General features: G+C 43.1%; 1 protein-coding gene across 1 annotated transcript in view; it reads left to right on the top strand.

Annotated features, from left to right (window-relative positions):
* Nucleotides 1-17,434, top strand: part of SEL1L (SEL1L adaptor subunit of ERAD E3 ubiquitin ligase) — a 50,409-nt gene extending 32,975 nt beyond the window's left edge. The window contains exons 13-21 of the mRNA XM_028506502.2: nucleotides 435-512; nucleotides 1,525-1,587; nucleotides 2,826-2,913; nucleotides 3,224-3,372; nucleotides 4,362-4,527; nucleotides 5,085-5,159; nucleotides 5,853-6,025; nucleotides 10,367-10,495; nucleotides 12,994-17,434. Of these exons, the coding sequence (XP_028362303.1) occupies nucleotides 435-512; nucleotides 1,525-1,587; nucleotides 2,826-2,913; nucleotides 3,224-3,372; nucleotides 4,362-4,527; nucleotides 5,085-5,159; nucleotides 5,853-6,025; nucleotides 10,367-10,495; nucleotides 12,994-13,203 (1,131 nt within the window). The 3' untranslated portion in view covers nucleotides 13,204-17,434. The remainder of the gene's footprint in view (nucleotides 1-434; nucleotides 513-1,524; nucleotides 1,588-2,825; nucleotides 2,914-3,223; nucleotides 3,373-4,361; nucleotides 4,528-5,084; nucleotides 5,160-5,852; nucleotides 6,026-10,366; nucleotides 10,496-12,993) is intronic.
* Nucleotides 17,435-23,223: the final 5,789 nt, after the last annotated feature.

Below are 23,223 nucleotides of genomic sequence, written 5' to 3'. Positions count from 1 at the left end.
TTATTTAGTTATTTCTTTTCCTGGACTCTGACCACCTTGTATCTTAGCCTGGGGAAAGTGCTGGTCGAAGAGGAAGGAGAAACGTTGCTGACAGCTCTCCTTTCCTCATTCAGTCCCTGATCCCAAACAGTCTGTCTCCCCATTTAACGGCCTTGGGTAGAGGGAGGAAAAAAAGACTCACCTTGGGATTAACGATTTCTTCTCCTGAGATTGATCTATAGGCTGATTTTATATAGTTAATGTTTATAGGTGAGTCATAAATTTTATATGACTTAGAATGTGTGATAATATAAAAATGTCTGCTTTAAGGTTTTGCTCTTAATTCAAAAATATTCTGTGGGGAATTTTTAATTTTGTTGAGAGATTTCATGAGATCTGACAAAAAGCCGAGTGGGACGAGACGGGAGAGGAACGTAATGGGGTCTGCTTTGCAGATGTATTCCGAGGGAAGTGACATCGTGCCTCAGAGTAACGAGACAGCCCTCCACTACTTCAAGAAAGCTGCTGACATGGTAAGGCCTCGTGACTGAGGGCGTTGAAATGTGTCCCCTGGTGTTACTGTCTTACTGTGCGCTAGAGGACTAGTTGTAACCAAGTCTACCGTAAACTGTTTACAGCATTTATGTCAACAGGAGTCATGTGGATGAATTGACTAGAAAAAAAAATCTTCCCAACAAAAAGCAATTCCTTTTTTTTTTTTTTTTTTTTTTTTAGGGATCAGATTGTATTTTAAGTTTCTCTTGAAATTTCTTTGGGAAATTTCCTGACTAGGGAAATCATTGATTTTTAGCAGTGGAATTGAGACTTATATAATTTCTGATCTGTGTTGCAACCTGAGGCTTAAAACTTACATAATTGGGTACTTTTGATCAGCAGAGGACACAACGTAGGCTTCCTCTGGCGCAGGGAAGGCGACAGCCGCCTGCAGTGCGTACGCTCGTCTCCCTGCCAACTGCCTGTTACCGTAGTTCCGAATGTCAGCTGAGTGTTTCCCAGGGGGTGCCCTGACACTCTTTTGAAGATGCTTTCTGTCCCTCTGGGTTGAATTCTAGATTTTTCTCTTGCAAGTCTCAAAGCAGTGATTATCTTTGGCTTAGGACATGCCAGTAATGTTAAGAGTGTCTTTGCCACCTGATCACAGTGTTACATGGTGGTTAACTCTCCCCCACGGCTTCTTTCCTTACTGGGGAGGGAAGTTACTAATAAACTACTCCAAAAAAGTGGCCTACTTTTAGTTAAAAGCTGAAATATGTTAGATGTTTTATATTCTAAATTCATGGAACATATGGTCAAAAGGTAAGCCACCCAGATTTAATTGTAGATGATTTTAACATTTGCTCTTTTTCAGCAAATTATTGAAAGCCCCCAAATATCCAAACATCAGTACTACGTTTAGCCTGATAGGAAGGAAAAAATTTGTTTGGAATTGAAAAGTGCTAAGAACATGTTTTGAATGTGCTGTAAGACATTTAGTCTTATCTGTTTTGTAATAAATTATTTCCCTGTTTTGTCTCTGGTTTACAGGGCAACCCAGTTGGACAGAGCGGGCTTGGAATGGCTTATCTCTACGGAAGAGGAGTTCAAGTTGTAAGTATGCCGTCTGACATTCTGATTTTCACCGGTGGTCAGCCGGTGAGGTAGACAAGCATTCCGAACCAGCTTCCAGTCAGCCTAGATAGGCCAGTGCATTGTAAGCAGACATAACCGTTTCTCCTGTCTCTCATTCTCTCACTGATGCTCTCCACCCTGTCTGCTCTCCCTTCTCTCCAAGACTGGAACATCCTCCTTGTACTTCTTCACTCAGGCCCAAGAAAGTGCTCAGGTCTCTCCCTTGTAGGAGGAGGAAAGCGTTCTGGCCCACCCTTTGCCCTCCCAGCCGCCACCTCTCCCCTCTGGAGCCCTTCCCCGCACAGCCAGGTTTCCCGAAGAAGGAGCTGCACGAGCTGCTACCATTCACTCTCTGGCTCAGAGCAGTCCGGCTTCTGCCCCGTGTAACTGCCCTCTCCGGGTCACCAGAAACTTCCTACAGGGCACTCCAGTTGACATATTTTGGTTTTATGGCGCATGAACTCTTTCTTCCCTGGAGTTCTGTGGCTGCGAGCTCTCTCGGTTTTCCTGGGCCTTTGTTCTCATTCGTGTGTGCTGCTTCCTCGTGTGGGACACCTGGGTCCTCCTTGCTGTCCTCTTCTCGCCTCTGCGTGGAATCTCTAAGCAATCTGTTCCTTTTACTTGGGTCTGAAACTAAGAGCCAGGTTTGGGATTCTAATCTATGGGCATTGCCTAGCATAAGAGACAGTAATGTGGTCTCGTTTTGATTCCTTCTAGTCATTTTAGGATACTGAAATTCAGTATTGATCTTTGTTTCAGTTTTCCTCTGTGGATACATATGATATTTAAAAGGTAATAATAATATAGTCTTCACAAAGAGCACTGGGAAGGAATGAATAAGGAGAGAATAATTACCCTTATTTAATATTGGAAAAACAGAGGTTTAAAAGGGATTGGTTGGTTAGTAGAAAAGACTGTTTCTGAAATCCTTGGCTTGTGTTCCATTGCTGGTGTTGATGCTGAGCGCAGACACACAGATTGCTTCCCCAAAACTCGACTTGCTTTTCTCCAGACTCTTAACTATTAATCCTCCTGTGGCTTCAAGTATATTATTATCTATGTTATAAAAACCAGGAAGTATTTTTAATGGCTCTTGGAGAACATTTTGTGTGCTTTGTTAATTCCTTTTAATGAATGAATCTCCTACCTTTCAATTGCATCAGCCTTTTGAGCTTTCTCATCTTGTGATCATGTGATGAAATGATCCTTTCTTACAGAATTACGATCTGGCACTGAAGTATTTTCAGAAGGCTGCCGAACAGGGCTGGGTGGATGGACAACTACAGCTTGGCTCTATGTACTATAGTAAGTAATGGTGGGATTAACAGTGATTCACCAAGATAATTTAATTACCTAATTCCACTAGATGTCACTATGACATGGAAATGAGAGTTAGTGAGTACTGGTTGATTAATGTTCTCCCAATTCAATGATTTGTGCATCTTGTTTCTTATTGTGAATTATATTAATGTGTATTAATACACAGACCTCTATTAATAGGATTTACATCTTTCCTGAGTAAGAATTCTGAATTTTATTTTGTTTTATTTCCCTGATGCTTTAGCTAAATCTTACTTGAGATTATTCTTGACCTTTCATGTGATTTTCCTTACAGATGGCATTGGAGTCAAGAGGGATTACAAACAGGCCTTGAAGTATTTTAATTTAGCTTCTCAGGGAGGCCATATCTTGGCTTTCTATAACCTAGCACAGATGCATGCCAGTGGCACAGGTGTGATGCGGTCGTGTCACAATGCGGTGGAGGTAAGGGCTTTTCTACCAGCCTCTGTACAAGAAATTAATTTGCTCGGTAGGAAAGTCTGCCGTTTTAACTCTGGTTTTCTTTGTAATTTCTTCTAGAGTAGAAACAGACGCAGCCTGCCAGCGTTAGTGTATTGAGGGAGACTGTGAGGGTCTGTGTGTTACCGTCACACTTACTTATTTCATTTGCCCCTCCCTACTAGAATCAGTGTTAACAAGGGCAGGCATTGTCGGCTGCTGACTCATAAGACTTATGCTAGCACATAAGACAGTGTATGAGACGTAGTGTCAAAAAAGCATATGCTTGTATGCTAAATGAATGTTGCAAAGGAGGATGCTAACTTCCTGTTGGAACTACTGGTCTTTAGCTCTCTCCTAACTGGCACTTTAGAGTGACACTGATACATGCTCAGCAAAGTTTCGGATCTCTCTATACTTCAGTTTCCTGAGTGGTAAAAAGGGGTGTTAATAGGATTCACCTTAGAGTGTTCCCTCATAGACTTCATGGGCGGGTTAAATGAGTTAACATACATACTATGCGTAAATTACTAGAACAGTGTCTGGTCAGCATAAATTGTTTGCTATTTTTTTAAAGATTTTATTTATTTTTAGAGAGGGGAAGGGAGGGAGAAAGAGAGGGAGAGAAACATCAGTGTGTGGTTGCCTCTCACACGCCTCCAACTGAGGACCTGGCCCACAACCCAGACACATACCCCAGACTGGGGATCGAACCACGACCCTTTGGTTTTCAGGCCGGCACGCAGTCCACTGAGCCAAACCAGCCGGGGCTATTCACTATTATTTGTATGCTATTCTAAAGACGAAGTGAACACTTCAAATACATATACCCCAGGCTTTTCTATGTATTTAATGAAAGTCCAGACATGCAGAGAGCATGCCTAACACACACTTGTGGCCCTTGTGAAAAACCAATTTTCTAGCATATCTTTCTTACTCTTTTTTTTTGTTTGTTTTTCTTCCTGTTCACACAGTTGTTTAAGAATGTCTGTGAGCGGGGCCGTTGGTCTGAGAGGCTTATGGCGGCCTATAACAGCTATAAAGAAGGCGACTACAACGCCGCAGTGATCCAGTACCTCCTGCTGGCGGAGCAAGGCTACGAAGTGGCCCAGAGCAACGCGGCCTTCATTCTCGACCAGAGTAAGGTTCACCTGAGGCCTGCCCGGGGTTCCGGATGCAAGGGCTCACACGAGGTTACCTGTTTAAAGAGACAAGCACAAAGAAACTTCTTTACTGTTGTAATCAGAACTTGCCACCCATGCTTAAGTTATTCTAGCTCAGATCTCCAAGCCATCCAAGTTAGTTTTATGGAGTTGACAGTAGAAATAGATCTGACGTTCATCATAAATTGACCGCTTTTGGCAAATACATTTCACAATACAGCAGATACAAAACATTGTCTTTCCAGCAGTGTGTAGCTCCCCAGGAGTGGCTCAGTGGTCAGTCTCATCGTTGGTTCTGTGGCTAAAACGTGTTTCAGGACATAATGTTGTCCTAAATGCAGGGATTCCCTTTAACTCAGTATTGTATTTTAATACCTGTTTAATTTTATTACAATATATTTTCTAGTTAATATTTGTAGTATCCCAATTTTTATTTAAATTGTGCTCCACATACTCACCCTAGTTTCCAAACGAAGCCTAAAAGGCTAGTGCCTTTCCGTAAATGCCTGATTTGTATTACGTCTTTTGCTGCAGGGGAAGCAACCATCGTGGGTGAGAATGAAACGTACCCCAGAGCCCTGCTGCACTGGAACAGGGCCGCCTCTCAAGGTGAGTGGTGGGTTCGCCCTAAAGGATGAGAGGGTTTCACCCAGGCCCCTCTCTCAACTTTCTGGGTTTTTCGTTTTTTTATTTCCTTTAAAGATTAAGTCCTGTCATTTATCACATTAACGCTGAGAGATACTAACTATTGCTTAACTTGTTTGCATCATCGTTGATATTTATTTTTTAAATGCAAGTTCTAGTCCCAGAGTTTCTAAGCTGAATTGCAAGGTACTTGTACTGAACACTTACGTCACGCTGTGGCTTACTCTCTGGTTTTCAGTGTAAGTCCGGTATATTGTGTAAATGAGAATCGAATGGAATATTAGTCTAAACCCCAAAAGATTTTTCCTTTTTCCACTGTGTTTTGTTTGAATATTTTTTCTCACACATACACCTCTCCAAATTGTCTTCCTATCCCTTCTTCAAGCATAAACAATAATCCAGTTGAACTATTTTAAAATGTAAGTGACATCATAGAGTAGAGCATGATCATTTGAAGAATATTACTGCAGGCACAGGGACCACCGCCCACCTTGTTTTACCTCTCCCTGCCTATTTCAGAGCCGCCTTCTGAAAAGCAGTACTTCTAGTTCACATTTTTACTGAATTTATAGCTTGGCTGAAGGTTTGTTGTTAAGTTTATGTACTACAAATTAAAATTTTTGCATTTAAAAGTTTTGCATTTAACTTTTGTTTAAGGTTATACTGTGGCTAGGATTAAGCTTGGAGACTACCATTTCTATGGATTTGGCACCGACGTAGATTACGAAACTGCGTTCATTCATTATCGTCTGGCATCTGAGCAACAGCACAGTGCACAGGCTATGTTTAATCTGGGATACATGCATGAGAAAGGACTGGGCATCAAACAGGTGAGCATGGCTGCAAAACGAATGTTTGAATTGTATATATTATGATTTGGGGGAAACGTCTCCATTTTTTATAGAAAATAGGCTTTCTTGGGAATGTGCTCAGATTTCAGATACTAAGTTATGAGAGTTTTGTAATATTTCAGAAGACTGCCTTTGTGTCTCTCTCATCTTCCAGCTCACACATATACTGACATCCATAATGTGATATTTGGGATATTAAGCCAAAACCAGATGCATGAAAGCAGAGATGCAGCGTGGCCTCTATTGATAACTCCTTATTTGAAAAACCATCCATGATCAGACAAATTCTATTGTTTTCTAAATTATTTTGAAATGAATTAAGATGATTACTATTGATAAACTTATTTCTGCTTTTTTTTAAGTTTTTATCAATTGCAGTTTACATTCAATATTATTTTGTATTAGTTTCAGGTTTACAGCATAGTGGTTAGACAAGCATATACTTCACAAAGTGTTCCCCTGATACTTGCATTATCCGCCTGGCACCATATAAAGTTATCGCAGTGTTATTGACTGTATTTCCTACACTCTACTGTGCAACCCTGTGTCTGCTTTGTAACTGCCAATCTGTACTCCCCAATCCTTTCAGTCTTCCATGCACCCCACCCCCACCCCCAACCCCCACCCCTGCTTGTTTCTGGTTCTTAAACCTAATGAAATCTAACAGTCTCTAGACCCATGGTCTTAAGTTTTTGCCTATGTGCCTTTAAAGAATTTTGAAAACTATCTTGTGCGTTTTTAAGTTGACATTTAAAGTTTTTCAGTTTAAGTTTCAAAGAGTTTAAGTTCTAGCTAGTTTAAATAACATTTTTAATAAAACTGTTAAATTACCCTAAATTGATATAAATTTAATTTACATTACTCTAAATAATTTGATACACCCATTAATAATTCTTTAAAAATATATAGCAGCCCTAGCCAGGTAACTCGGTTGGTTAGACATCATCCTGATACGCTGAGGTTGCAGGTTCGATCCCTGGTCAGGGCACATACAAGAACCAGCCGATGAATGCGTGGATAAGTAGAGCAGCAAGTCAGTGCCTGTCTCTCTGTCTCCGTCTCCCGCCCCGCTTCCTCTGTCTCTTAAAACACACACACACACACACACACACACACACACACACATACACACATTTAAAAATATACAGCAAATTCTTGAATTACATGTCTCATCTCTTCCTTTTCTCCCTGACTTTATATTTTCAGTCCACTATTCCCATAGAATTTTATACTAACGTAATGTTTTTAAAGCTTAGATCTTTTACTGTTCACTCTGTTGTATTTATCTTAAATAAATAAGTATATAAATTCAGATTTTGAATTTTATGCCCTGGGATTATGGGCTCTAAGTGCTAAGGAAAATTTTTGAGATATTATTAGTTATAATTGGTCAATTATGAACATACTGTTAATTTTGATAAAATAAGTACATGGGAAAGAGAAGAATTGTATTACAGTCTTCAAGATCACTTATTTCTTTAAACTGCTGTAGGGTTATATGCTGTCTTAGTCAGTTTGGGCTGCTCGCTGTAACAGAATACCATAGGCTGGGTGACTTAAACAACAGAAACTTTTTTTCTCACAGTTCTGGAGTCTGGGAAGTTGAAGGTCAAGGTGCTGGCAGACGTGGTGTCTGCTGAGGGCCCACTTTCTGGATCATAGACAGCTGTCTTTTTGGTTTTGTCCTTACCTGAGGAAAGAGCAAGAGAGAAACAGCAGGCTCTTTGGGACTCTTAAAAGGACCCTAATTCCATTCACAAGAGCTCTACCCTGGTGACTTCATCTAATCTTAATTGTCTCTCAGACACCACACCTCCTGATGCCATCACCTTGGAGGAGAGGGTTTCAACACACACGCAAACATTTAGTGCATACTATGTGCCAAAAGTCGGTGACCTGCCATTACAGTTATTTCTAATGACCTGTCACCTGATAACTTGGTTAGATCCCTCTCCAGTTTTGTCGAGAGCCAAGAACCGGAATCTAGGGACGTGCGGAGGATGTGTTCCCTCGTCCCTGGAGCTGTCCTTCCCCAGTTGCTGGAGGAACACCTAAAACGCTTCACCAAAGCTTGTCAAAGAGCCTCGTACCCCTTAGCTCCGCCACTGAGAAGCACTTGGTTGACCCACTGCTCCTAAGGGACAGTTGTTCATTTTTGGTCAGAGTGCTTTTTTATCACATTTGAACACTGATTTTATTCTGATTTGATGTTTTACATTTATATTGATGTTAGATACGCAAACATCGTTTATGAAGACCGGAGCTGCATTGGGTTTGTGGAAGGTCTCTGCCCTGTAGCGCAGTGACCAGGGCCCCTCTCCTCTCTGTCAGACCAGTCAGCCCAGCCACCGTCCCCCCACCCCGGAAAGCCTGGCCGTATTTTCTAGTTTAAATAAAAGTAATATGTGTTCTATGGCTAATGTAAAAATCACACATACGTTGTGACTTCTGTGGGATACACCTAGGAATAATTTACTAAAAGTAGCCAAGATTAAAGTTATATAATTCTAACACTGTTTTTATAATAGGTTATAAAACAAGAAACTAATCTGAGGAACAAAATAAACTAATGAGCAGAACAGAACCCGAGGCACAGGAACAAGGAGCAGCCTGAGAGCTGTGGGGGAGGGGGCTGGCACTGGTGGTGAGAAGGCGGAGGAGCAGACAGAGGGCCCAGACACGTGACCCACGGACGTAAACGACAGTGTGGGGGCTGTCCACGGGGAGGGGCTGGGGACGGGGAGCAAAGGGGGGAAATTGGGACAGTGTAATAGCGTAAACAATAACATACACATATTTTAAAAATTAATCAATATGCTTTTCTCATCTCATAATTTAATGTAGTATATAGCTTATGTAAATTATTGCGAATAGAGAATGTGATAAAAGGCATCATTGAGGAGGGGAAACTCTAGGGTTCAACTTTTAAAAATAAATAATTATGAATTAAAATGATAGTAAATCTGTTAGTTTTTATAAAACATCATAATGACCTTTTCCCTGTTTTTTCTTATTTTTTAAATGAAAGAGGCATTTATACTACTAAAAACTAATCATCTAGTATAAATAGAAAAACATTAAGATGTAAATAAGGTGAGTCATAATTGGAATAAATAATTCAGGATGTAATTGATAGCTACAATTTTTTTTATTTTATTTATTTATAGAGAGGGGGAGGGAGGGAGAGAAACATCAATGTGTGGTTGCCTCTCTTGTGCCCCCTACTGGGGACCTGGCCCACAACCCAGGCATGTGCCCTGATTGGGTATCAAACCAGTGACCCTTTGGTTCCCAGGCCAGCATTCAATCCACTGAGCTATACCAGCCAGGTTGATAGCTACAGTTTAATTACCCCACTTACTTATACTCATAGAACCTATGTTATCACATAGTATGATCTGTGAACTTGAAAATTATGGCAGTCCAAAAAAATGCCAGTATTTAATATTTTTAAAAATCAGAGACACTAACCCTACTGTTACTGTTGTTTGAAGGTGCTCTTCTTTCCAATTAATAGCATACACTAGGTACCCATTATAGGGAATGGCTAAAAGTAATTGTTATGTTTAAATGTGTGAAAAAGTCATTTTTAATGTTAAGCCTTTCTTTCCCATGTCTCATGGAATTCTTTCCTAGGAGTTTGATATTCTTTGGTAATAGTCAGGTCATGAAGGAATTAAGGTGGTGAATGAAAATTTCACAACTCCCACTGTCCCATTCTGTCACACATACATCTGAACACTCCAGCCTGGGCCCGAATCAACAATGACCTGCTTCACCCTTCACAGAAACATGTGTGGGACTGGGAGGCACAGGGTGCCAGTCCCTTAGCAGTGTCCATGCAAGTGGGTGGCCCTTGGAAACTCTAGTCTACTAAAATGGAATATGCCTACTCCATGTTAAAGATCACTGCTCCAAACTGAAACCAGGAACTGAAGGAAGTTTTAAGTAGGAAAGAAATCGACGTGCAGCGTGCTGGTCACCCCTGGAAGTGTCCAGGTTAACGGTGTTGTGCGTAGGTGGAGACTGTGCAGCGCTTCACTCCGAAAGTCTGGGAATGCGGGCCAGGCCGAGTGTCTGCGCCACAAGTGGGTGTCAGACTGGGGGAGCATGAGTTGTCTTAAAATTTCTCCAGTAAGTTTTTCCAAATTAAGCAGCTAAAGAAATACTACCCAGTTAAAACTTGGGTTTTTTTCTTTAGGTAAGGGAAATTTAAAAATGCAACTTGAAAGGTAAAATAAATTTTCCAATATATAAACTAAAAAATAATTACTCTTATTTTAACAAGAGGTAAATTTGGGTTTATGACCTGTCTTACAGGATATCCACCTCGCAAAACGTTTTTATGACATGGCAGCAGAAGCCAGCCCCGATGCGCAAGTACCAGTCTTCCTAGCGCTCTGCAAGCTGGGTGTCGTCTACTTCTTGCAGTACATACGGGAAACAAATGTAAGTGGTCCGTGCCTCTTTCGCTTAAGATACAGATGATGTGTAACCTCAGGCTTGGTTTTTTGTTTGTTTGTTTTAAGATGTTTATTTTCAGGGAAAGGGGAAGGGAGAAAGAAAGAGAGAGAGAAGCATCTGTGTGTGGTTGCCTCTTGTGCGCCCCCAACCGGGGACCTGGCCTTCAACCCAGGCATACGCCCTGGACTAGGGATTGAGCTGGCGACCCTTTGGTTCGTGCAGACTGTCACTTGATCCTCTGAGCCACATCAGCTGGGCGGAGGTTTGTATTTTAAATGTTGGGGGAGAGGGGAGGAGTATTCCTCAAGTATCTGGTCTCCTCCCTTCTTCCCCAGGTGAAGTACCTGCAGACCTCATCAGGTGAGGGCTGAATGTAGCCACCTGCAGTCACAGTTTTCAGGGAGCACTTGACAAGTGGTTCCCCGTGCTGAAGCATGTTGCACTGATGCAGGTGTTTTCTGATTTGGGGAAAACAGACTGGCCCAGTTTGAAGCAGTAGGTAACTAAATTCAGTAAACATTAAAACAGATGACTGCCTGCCTAGCAGTGACTCAGACCTCCCATAAAAATAGAATTTAAAAAAAGAAGAAGTAAAACCTGGTAACCTGCCCGGGCCGTTGTACTTTAGATTCTTCTGATAGTGAAACATGCTAAAACCACCACCAGCGTTTTGTTCTCTAAAAATATCTGAAGCTACTTAAACAAGCCAAAGGTAGAACGTTGGCAGGAGACGGGTTAGCCGTTCTCTTCAAAACTCCCAGCTTTAGTTAACAACACTTACATGTAGGTGCCCTTGAGTCTCCAGTTTGACATTTTGTTTCCAGTGCCTGTAGTTCCTCATAAAGGGTTAACTAGTACAGCATTTGGCTCTGAAAGTGTTAAATACATGCAGAAACAAGGGCTATTTAACTTTAATTCATTCCGGACAAGAGAGTGTCGTGTTGCAACCTTTAGTGAACATCTTTCAGAATAGATGGCTATACTGTCTCGTCATTGGATTCCAGAATGGATTCCCTCCTGTATTACACAGATGTAAGTGTGGTCCTGGGTGCTCCAGCATCTATAATGAGAAGTTTGACCTCCCCCTCTTGCAGCCCTGGCCCGTGCCACTGAGGGTCTCAGGGGCTCCAGAGGACTGGAGACCTAGGGCTCTGTCCTCCCGTTGCTCGTGCCCATTTGTAACGGCACATTTCTGATTGCTTGATAGCGTGAGCCAGGGTGTGCTGTGCCCTCCGCTCATTGAAGGGATCTTTGCTCCTTCAGTTAAAAAGCTGGCAGCATGGCAGCGTGCTGCTTCTCTGCAGGACCGTTCCAGACCCTTGTCTCTCACAGTTTCTAAGACCAGTAAGCTGGGGATCACAGCCTAGGATTTGATCATACAACACAACATACTGAGTATTGATGGCAAGAAAGTTGAACAGTCAGAGAAACACGAACTCTCCCATTGCCGTTCCCTCCCCAGGAAACGCAGTTAATAGTTTCTTATAATTTCTTTCCAGAAAAATATATTGCCTGTACCTATAGGTATATACTATGGGGACATTTTATTTTACTATTTTTTTTATCCTCACTCAAGGACATGCTTATTGATCTCAGAGAGGGGAAGGGAGGGAGAAAGAGAGGAAGAGAAGCATGAATGTGAGAGAGAAACATCGCTTGTTGCCGTTTGTATGCACTCTGATCAGAGATTGAATCCACAGCCTAGGCATGTGCCGCGAGTGGGAATTGAACCCACGACCTTTTGATTTGCAGGATGGTGCCCAACCAGCTGAGCCATACTGGCCAGGGCTTACTATGTGAACCTTTTAAATGTAATTTTACTAAAACACAAAGGATTCTACTCCATGTTTATTTTCTTTGTGACTAAGTGGCAGTCAGAAAATACTGACAATGACTTAAGTGACACTAGAACAATTGAAATATCATAGTCTAAGAACATAGTTTAAATTCAGATGTTAAATATTTAGTTAAATTCTAAAGTTTTAAAAAGCATTCATTCAGCTACTAAACATTTGAATTCTCCCATCTTTAATGACCTGAGAGAAGTAATGAAATACCCTTGCTGTCATCAGAACAGAGCTTCTCAGCTGGTGTGCCGTGACTGTGAATGGGTTACAGGTGTGTCGAGATACTGATTTTTTTTCTTTTCACCCCTTGGTCCGCCGTTGTCCCCAGTGTTCCTTTCAAATATTTTCTGTGAAGAATGGTTAGGAACTAGTGCCTTAGATTCCTGATGGAAAGAACCCCTTCCCGACACTTTATAATATAGTCAACTTACGAAATAATAGCTCAGTTTCCGAGATGCATTATTTTTTGAGTTTCAGTTGAAGGCTTTTAAAACCTTTTTTTTTAATTGCAAAATATTCCTAAAATCAATTATTTTAATAAGTTCTGTATTTATCTTAATTTGTGATGCGATTTTCCTGGAGTTCCTTCTCTGACGTTTTAGTGATCATAATGATTTTTATGTTATTCCCATTAAGATTCGAGATATATTCATCCAGCTTGATATGGACCAGCTTTTGGGGCCGGAGTGGGACCTTTACCTCATGACCATCATCGCGCTGCTGCTGGGGACAGTCATAGCTTACAGGCAGAGGCAGCACCAAGACATGCCTGCGCCCAGGCCGCCGGGACCACGGCCAGCACCGCCGCAGCAGGAGGGGCCGCCAGAGCAACAGCCGCCACAGTAGCAGCCGCCGTGTCCAGCCCTGGTCAGGGACAAGCAAGGAGATTGTTTGCAGAGAACGCCTGCATTTGATTTGGGACTTTGGATCAGTGGCCACCTCCCGGAAGAGGCACAAGGAAGCATTGAATTCCTAAAGCTGCTTAGAATCTGATGCCTTTATTTTCAGGGATAAGTAACTCTTACCTAAACTGAGTTGAATGTTTCAATGCCGTTTGGAATAACAACTCTCAGTGGCTCTCCCTCCCCCCCCCCACCCCCCTCCCCCGGAAACATGTGAGACACTCACAGTAATGTCCACTGTCTCCAGCTGTCTTTCCTGGGTCCTTTCAGTCCTCCTCTCAGTGTGCGTGAGTTCTCCGGTCAGCCTTCTCGAAGGACTTGTGCATCGACACTAACGCCTGATCTGTGCGGAAAGGAAGCCCCGGCTAGTTGCAAGTTTAACCTTAACATGTTTGGAAAGTCTGAAACTAGAACTTGCCTTTTAAGTTACAAAGAAAAAGTCTCCAAAGTGTATCAGAATGCCCAAACAGCAACTTTTACCAGTTCATATGCAAGTACACATATTCAGCATCTTTCTTATTTTAAAAGGGAAGGAAGGGAAGTTTCTGACCATTGGTCATTGTCGTGGTTTACACCGTACTTCTCTCCTTCAGAGACGGAAAGGCCTTGTTAACGAGTTGTATGTGAACTTCATTTCTTTGGAATGGAATGTGTAGAAAACATTGTGAACTGACTCCTTGAGCTAACATGTGCGTTTGCCCCACCTGCTTAATGTGATGTGTTTGTTTTGACTGTGCAGAGCCTTGGTCTGGAAGCCAGAGGATGGACTAGATGGGAGAAATTAGAAAGCAATATTATAGAACTCTGTGTGGGGTACCAAGATCCTAGATGTACTTTCCCAAGAGTTGAAGCATTTGTTACCAGGATTTCTTTAGTTTGCATTTCTTTTCACAAAAGAACAGATCACCCTCCTGAGTTCTCTGGTGTGAAACACCATTGCCCACGTCCGGCCGCAGTGCCCGCTGTTGCTGCACTAAAGCGGCACCACACACTAAAACTGAGACAGGGTCCGAGGCGCGTGAAGCTCAGAGGTTGAGGAAGGCCAAAGCCTGTTTACGCTGTTCAGGTAGATTTTTATTTCTGCAGTTTGACGTTCCCGTAGAAAGTCAGTCGTTTGCTTAGCTGTCCTGTTCGCCACCCTCCCACTGTGAGCACAGGCAGATCAAGGCTGTTGCACTTGAGAACTGTCTGGGTACGTTGTATGGAAAACACCAGTGGAAAAAAGCTCAAGGACGTCACATACCCTACAAATGGAAAAAAAAACAAACCGGGAATTTGCATTTCTTTTCAGTGTCAGGTGGGGGGATTCACCAGCCTGTCTTTAGTTTGAGGCTTCATTTGTGGGTGAGCAGGGCTTTCTAGGTCTTTGACTGCAGTCTGTTTAAATTAACCTTTTACCCTCTTTCCGGAGTCCCTCATCTGCCCAAAGACTTGAAGAGTTTATGACCTGTAGAGTTGTAAGACTTCAGTTCTTGCAGTTGGGATTGTATTTAGAACTAGATTTAATTAGTCTATAATCAACATGAAGGCTTTAAATGTGAAGTTGTCTGCTTTGGTTGTTTAGAGTGTTACGAGAAACCTGGTAAGCAAAACTTCCTCCCAGATAATTGCTTCCAAATTTGAAGAGGTGGTCACAGCGAGAACCCTGTATCCAAAAGCACATGTGAACGGTAGGAAATACCACCCTCAGAAAGTATAACACCGCTAGGGGCAGCTCTCGTAACTACCACGGCGTGTGTGGTCTCTCGCACTGAGATGAGAGATTTGCATGCAGTTGGTGGGCTCTGTGGGCGTCCGCCCAACCCTTCAGAATCCGCACGGCCCTTGTAGCAGTTACACTTCATTTCGAAGGAATTGTTTTCATTGATTTAAAGTTAAAAATCTCTAAGATGACTAAACTTCCATTTTTTCCCTCTACCATCCACCTAATTTCTTCTTTAGCAGAATTTTTATCTACCTTTACTTCCCTCCATCAGTACCTTGGAAAAGTATGGCATGTAACTGTGCACTACTACCAGAAGCCGGATGGGAAAGGGCAGGCTTGTTCTTCATGCAATAACTAACTTCCTACCAGTTTACCACTTGCCATGCCCTTTTTATTACTAATATTCCAAATATCCCTTTCCCAGCTTTTTTCCACTTCCCGTTTTACCCTGGGTCTTTTGCTACTGGAAATTTGAATGGTGTATTTAAAATAACTTAGTTCCTATGGCTTTGATGCCAGTCCTGTGACTGTCTCAACATATCCTGCTCCCACCCTGGTCGGGTGGCTCAGTTAGTTGGAGCAGTGTCCTGTACACCAAAAGGTTGCGGGTTCAGTTTCCTGGTCAGGGCACATACCTAGGTTGCAGGTTCGATCCCTGGTTGGGGCACATATGTTTCTCTCACATCAGTGATCCTCTCCCTCTCCCTTTCCTTCTCTCTAAAAAAATCAATAAGCATACCCTCAGGTGAGGATTAAAAAAAAAAAAAAAACGAAACAAAACTCTTTTCACTATACCTAAGCAAATAGGGACTGGGTTTGATGTTTCTCCTAAAATAATGCTCAATACTTAACCTAATCAAATGGCATCCATTTGAATAAAATGACAGTAACTAAAGCTCGTTAATGTCAGTGACATTAAACTAACTCCAGGATTCAGGAGTTTTAATGTTAGCTTTCAGAGGTAGCAGATAGAGCGCGGCCTCGTTTCCCCATGGTAGCCGTCTCCCCTGCCCCTCCTCTCCGCCGCCTGCCTGCCTGCCTGCCTGCCTGCCTGCCTTCACAGGTGCCGCCAGGAGTAGCCCTCTACGTAGGGGAGCCTCGCTCACGCATTCGGTTGTCGTTCAGTCAACTGTCTCAGTCCTTTTCTGCTTCCATCTTATGTTGCAAAGGTACCAATGATATTTGTTTGTTCCTTTTTGTGTTTGAAGTTTTTGTTTCTGTTTTCTGAGTGAGGCTTATATTATTTTTGGTTAACATGCAAAGGCACAGAAAGAGTAATACAAAACTCCTTTTTCAAAGTTCATTATTTAACACTTAAATGAGACAAACTTGCATTAATCTTAATACTCGTGACGATGTGTCACCCTCGTGCACATGAGGTGAATGGGTAAGAGTCTTACTGCCGAGCTGTTTTGTCTGTACCGTTGGGACGTTTTAGAAACTTTCACTGTGATCTGCTGATGATCGGATGCTTTATTTAATTCAAGAGCTGCTCTTGCCTCCAAGAAACTAAAGGGTTTTTTTTTTTTGCTTTGTTTTTCCCTCCTTTGCTCCTCGTGTTTGTTCTTCAAACCAGTGCTGTGGAAGCACGCACGCAAGCCCATGAAGGGAGACCCAGCTCTTCTTTGTGTGTGTAGCACTTGTATCATTGTCTGGCTACACCTGGGAAACGCTCCCTTTACAGAGGTTTGGACTGACATTTCACACGCTCTTCAAAACAGAATGCTTCAGATGCAACAGACCCTTTTCCTGCCAGGAAGAGCAGCATGGGCCACATTTGGCCCAGTGACAACTAGTATTTGTTTGAAAGTGAGTTTAATATATGTTGCACAATATTATGACTAGAGATGTGCAAGAAAAAATCAAAGCAAAAGAAACTTCTATTTTCGTGAAGATATTTTTTATCAGTCATTGCTCTCAAATATAAATGAAATTATAATATAAATTTCTGAGTACCATATTGTCTGATGTGCTACCTGACTTTTAATATGTAGTAGTCATTGAAAAGAAGCTAAATTTCTCCTTCTACTTGTATTTCAAGGAAATTTAAAATATCCCAAGTAGAAAAGATGTCTATTTTAAAGTGACAGTTTGCACAGGAAAAACCCTGATTTTGTGCGCATGAGAAGGATGCCTGGGCCGTGTGCGAGGAGTCACCACCCTCGCGCTGTGTCTCCTGTTTGGGAAGACGCGCATGCTGACACTGTGCTCTGTGATTGAAAAAGATCAATGTCAATACGATCAAGGTATAACCACTATCAATATTTAGAAGTTTTAAAAAACCGTAAGCTGGCATTGGAAGGAACACCATGGTAGACTTTTTTGTAAATTTATTTTGTATTTAATTAAATACAGTATAAAGGCTGGTGAAGTGTAATATAATTGTGTAAACAAATCCTGTTAATAGAGAGATGTACAGATTTGTTTTGTACTGTATCTTGAAACTTGTGAAATAAAGATTCCACCTCTGGTTATCTTGTATGCTATGATGTACCATGGCCAAGTACCTTTTTTCAGACTGTGTTTTAAACATGAATGATTCAATTTTTAATGAAATTTTTGGACTTTCAGAAGCCTCTGGAAACATTTATTTGGGGTAGTTTGACTCTATCTTTTCTTTACTCTTAACTCCTGAAATTCAAGTTGAGTCTAACTGTAGTAAAAATACAAATTTACTAAGAAGTGTTACCATTTTTTAAAAATCTCAGACTTGAGATTTGACTTTAGTCAGCCTATGATACATAGTAAGCATGATGACTTCAATCCTGATGGTAGTGAAATGGATCTAAAATTTGTGCATACGTTAGCTTGTCCAGAAAAGTTTTAAGAGCACTTACAGAGCCACATACAAGGATAAAATTTATGTCGAAAAAGCCATATGATCTAAGTAAAGGAGAAAGGAAAAAGAAAACAGTATTAAAGCAGGAGTGAACTTAATTTAATGCATGTTAGAAGTAGGCTTACAAATCTGGTTCTAACTTCCTAGCAGCCAATTTCAAAAGGAAATTGAGCTACAGTGTTGCAGCTTAAAAGCATCAGATTGTCGGATAAAAAGTCTGATGGTGCATGTTGAGGCAAGTGAGAAATGAGATCTCAAATGTTACCACAGCCAGCCACCCCAGACGTCTCACATTTTACCACAGCCAGCCACCGCAGATGTCCTTGACTGACCTTGGCTACAATGAAGGCCGTGGGGAAGTCAGACTTCAGAGCCCTGGCGGCAATTTGACCGACCAGCCTGCAGGTGGGTGTGAGGCCTGTGTACCACGGAGCCCCGTTCTGACAGGTCATCGGATGATTTCTGCCTTCACTCACTGGATGTGGCTCAATGAGAAACAGCCTCTCTCCTTTAACTTCTTACGACACCAATTTTGGTTGGTTATATAGTGGCCTTCAAATTTGCTTATGTTAAAACAGCAAAATGCATGGATATATGCAAGTAAAAAACCAGAAGTAATTTCTGTAGTTAAAATCTATGAAAGAAAATGGGAGATTTTTCCTTCCCAGATATTTACCAAATGCTTGAATAGTCAAGTAAAAATAAAATGAGCTTTAGAATCTCTGAGTTCAGACGGAATGGGTCTTGTATGTGCATTTCTTACATCATTTCTGCCACCACTTTGGCAGCCGTCAGGTTAAGTAACCTTATGATCGGGTGCTGGAAATTCCACCAACTTTGTAATTTTTTGTTAGTGTTACATTTCGAGCAAAACTCTGACTTTCCCAGAGGCCAAGTATTTTTTGTCTGGATTAACTTCCTTTAAACATGACCTAGTATTAATACTGAATTGTGTATTAAATTCCACATAATTTTTTCTCGTGTAAGTTGAATAGAATGTGGTCAGAAATTCATACAAATATTTTCAGTTGTTTCTCAATCTGATTTCCTTTTTCTTTCTACCTCCCTTAGAACTCCATCAATTAACCTGTCAGGATTGAAAAGAATTTCTGCTAAGTCTTGTAACAATTAGATACGAGATTCAACTATCCTAAACAGGTTCCAACTTTGAAAATAAGGGCCGAGTCATTGAGCTTTGCATGATGCAAGATTCACAGGCAAATGACAGAAACTCTCATTCTTGGAAACACGGTTATATCAGGATGTGCGAGCGCAGCTGTGAGTTTCAGAGTTTGCACATCTGGGCTTCCCCACTCTCCTCCCGTGTCCTTGCCTATCATTTTTTTCCCCCTCAGGAAAATTTGATGAATTAATTTTTTTGCTCTAAATGAAATCTTATGAAATGAAACTAATCCTGGTTGCTCGAGGGAGGGAGGGGAAGAAGAAGCAATTGTCCAGCTGGTCTTGTTTCCCTTATCACTGGTAAAGAATTTACTTGACTTTTTCCCGCCTGCACGTCTAGGTTATTTGCTTCTGCACGCTGTCTGCCCAGTGTGCTTTGGCTGGTGACATCTTACACAAGGCATGGAAATTCACTGCCAGGACTGAGAGGGGACAGCCGTACACTGTTTTCCCGTAGCCCCTGTTCAGACTGCAGAAGACAGAGATGCCGTCAGTGGAACTGGCCACCCTGGAGCTGTGAACAGCAGCCTTTGTTACCTTGAAGGAAAGGGGAAAAGTAATTGAAGAGGTCTTAACTTGCTTAATTGGAATGTATATGTCATCACTCATTTGAGACTTAAAAGTAATTAAAACTGCTTAACCCAATTGATACATTGTGTACCCAAATTCACTAAACCAAAAAAAAAAAAAAAACTATCACACAACAAGTAAAGTTACTTAGAAACAGGATCTTTATGCCTTAGACCAGTGAAATAGAAGAAAGGCCTGTGAACTGGGGTAAAACCTCAAACCTTAACTACAGAAAAGCTAAATTGCACCCGGTTAGACCTATGATCACCAGTGAAGGGGCCTTTACCTGGGTCACCATTCCAGGGCCAGAGCCGACATGACAAATGGGACAGATGCGTGAGGGGAGGTCTACACACCATCTCTGTGGTCCATATTTGGGTCTTGCATTTTTACAGGTTCTCCCATTGACTCTTCCAAGTTGCCCGATAAATACCTTTAAGAAAACAGTGATCAGTCCTGAGCCGCCTGGATGGCCCTAAAATGCCAAGCAAGAGGGGAAGGATGCCCTCGGGATGGGGTAGAGAGTTCGGGCCGGGGCTCTGGCCTGGGGCACGGCACTCATGGTGCACACAGGCATCCTGAGACTGGCTGAACCAATGGTCCGGCCCTTGTAGGTCTTCAGTGCCAAAAGCAATGGAGTTGACTTCTTTTTCTCGCTGACACTCCACTCTTACTTAGGACTTCCTGGTGGAACTGACACATCCCACTCCCCTAAAATGCTGGGTTGCAAATAAGTCACTGGTAAAGCAGCCCTTTACTTTAAAAAGGTCAACTTTAAAGTTTATAACAGGGTTTTTACATCATCATTCATGCAATAACCTTTATTAACACCTGTGCACCAGACACTGAAACACACCATGAATTTAAAGATGAATAGGATCACCCCTGGCTGGTATGGCTCATTCTGTTGAGCATAGTCCCACAAAGCAAAAGTTCGCAGGTTCAATTCCTGGTCAGGGCCCATACCTGGGTTGCGAGTTCAGTCCCTTGTTGGGGCACATACAAGAGGCAACCGATCAGTGTTTCTCTCTCTCATCGATGTCTTTCTTCCAGTCTTTCTCCCCATTTCCCCCCTCTCTAAAAATAAATAAATAAAATATTTGAAAAAAATGAGTAAGATCAGGCACTTGTCCCCTTGGGGGTCATTACTATTGGACGATTGGCCACGATGTGACTCTGTGACAAGCACTAAGTGCTTTACATGCACCATTGAATTTAGTCTTAAATATTCATGATGTTGGTACTATTCATGTCATTCTCATTTAGCAGACGGAGGCTTAGAGAGGCTAAGCGACTTGTTCATGGTCCCTCCAAATGCTAGCAACCCACTTTGTCTACATGCCTAGTGCTAGACCCGCCACATTCCCCCTCCTGAAATAGCTGCAATAGTGGGAAAGGTTCATCGAGCTCACAGAGCGTCAGCGTGCGCCGTGTTAACCACACCAGCTGTGTTCCATTCTTCAAACTGCCCCCCCCCGCACCCCCCAGCACCTGCTTTGGCCAGGCCCACTCTCTTCCGCTGTCTCCGCCTAGACTTGCCCAGCCCCACATGACCTCAGGTCCACCTGTTACGCTCTCCTCTGTATTTTTCCTTGATAGCCCTTCCTGTCATTGGTTATTCACAATATCTGTTTCATCTCAGTCTCCCTGTTGGTAAGTCCCTCGAGGACAGACACCACTTCTGTGTCATTCACCGTTAGGTGCCCAGAGCTTGGCTCCATGCCCAAGAGACACACACATCAATTCAATTAATGTTTGCATTCATGGATGGACTTAGAAGTACCTAAAAGACCACTAAAACCCAAAGTCAACTCTGGAGAAAACCTGCTTACGTGCAGATGCACTGGAAGGGTTTACTATTGTGTGACTTCCCCTCCCTCCCCTCCCCTCCCCAGCCCCACACAAGCAGGAGAAACCCCCCCGCGGGAAAACAGCTCTTGGGGAGGGAGAGGCCAGTGAGGTGCTTTCACAGCGTATGCAAGGCCCAGGCATGACAAATCCCACCCCACAAAGGGGCCCCTGCAATCCAGAAAGAGGGGGCCACAGAAGTGGCAAAGCCCTCTGCGAAGGGGAGAGCAAGAAGCATTAATACACGAGCCACCGCTGAAAAAAACCAAGACAACCTCTGAGTGGCAGTTCCACTCAGTACTGCCTGGATGGGGCTTCGTACATGCAGGAACTCATGCCAGGAAAGCGGGGAGCTCTGATGGAGGTGAGGGATCCCTGGGCAGCGGAAGGACCCCGAGGGGCCGCCATCTCCGTGTGCATACAGTTATTTGGGAAATGGGCCTCTCCACGCTTCTGCATCCAGTAAGTGGACACCGTCATGGGAATATAATGCTGAAAACCTGGCCAGGAATCTAGTTCAGGAATTCACGTCGGTGTTTTCAAAAGTCTTAACGTACTATTAAAAACGAAGAAGCTTTCAATGCCTCTTCCTTTCTTGGGATTTCGTGGCGGGGTGACACGTGACTATCTGTATTTCACTGCCCTCCCCCAGGTGGCCTCCCTCGGTTGTCCTGTTCCTGCAAACGGAGGGCAGTGCAGAGAAGGATCTGGACGCACACGCAGGCGGTCGCTCCTCTTTTTCTCCGACCGGCATCGCTCCTCTCAGAGGGTGGGCAGTAAGTTGTACTGGGTTATTATAGAGACGCTCCAAGTTCCTTGCCTAGTTGTTGAATTTCTATCTCAACGTCTCACACAGCTAATCATTTGAAACCCCTGTGAATTGTTTCCTCTGAAAATTAGGGCTGTGTGTTACCGTCACCCCCCACTAGAGGGCGCCAAAGGGCCACGTCGGAGAGAAGGCAAAAATTTTTGTGCGTACTCTGGCCAGCCCTGCGGGCTGTGAGTGTGCAGAGCCTCCTTGCTCTGTCGCTGACACCAGAGGTATGTCCTCTGCCACCCAAAGTATTTCAGTCATTGTAGTGGGTTCAGTGGTGGCTCCCAACAAGACGTGTTCGTGTAAACGTAGCCTTACAGGGAAAAGAGATGAGCTACTGTGGATTATTGGAGCAGGCCCTAAATCTGATGACAGGTGTCCTTAAAGGCAGAGAGATTTGTCACAGACAGACGAGGCGACAGTCCCGGCGTAGGCAGAGGCAGAGACTGGAGTGAGGCAGCCACGAGCCAGCAGACGCCTGGAGCCACCAGCAGCCCCTGAGGCAGGAAGGAATCTCCCCTAGGGCCTCTGGGGGCAGAATTGAAGGAGGGTCAATTCCTGTCGTGGGAAGCCACCCAGGTAGGGGTACTTTTTAACAACAGTCCTTGACAATGAACACAAGTCACCGTACACCTTGCATTCTCAGTGAGGGTAAGACAGCCCCGAGGGGCAGAAAATTGGTTCTTGGCTAAGGGGAAGTTTAGGAAACAGTCTTAGACAGGACAAGGACCACAGTACATATGCAGACACACAATATATGTGGGGTATTAAATCTGCATTATGGGGAGCAGGGAGGGAAAGGAGGACTGGCGGTCCTGGGAGCCGGCCCATGGTGGTGAGCAGACCTGTGCCTCCCACGGACACACCTGAAGCACCCCGTGGGGTCCCAAGGCGTGCTCTCCTCCAGAGGAATTCTCCTAAACACCCGTTTCTCCATCTGGTTGTATTCAAGGGTGGCTTTGGCATTTTGGTGACATTTTCTGACCCCTCTTGCTTTGCGGGATCC

This window comes from Phyllostomus discolor, chromosome 1 (genome assembly GCF_004126475.2).
Source record: "Phyllostomus discolor isolate MPI-MPIP mPhyDis1 chromosome 1, mPhyDis1.pri.v3, whole genome shotgun sequence".
Classification (NCBI taxonomy): domain Eukaryota; kingdom Metazoa; phylum Chordata; class Mammalia; order Chiroptera; family Phyllostomidae; genus Phyllostomus; species Phyllostomus discolor.
This window is presented reverse-complemented; position numbering and strand designations above follow the sequence as displayed.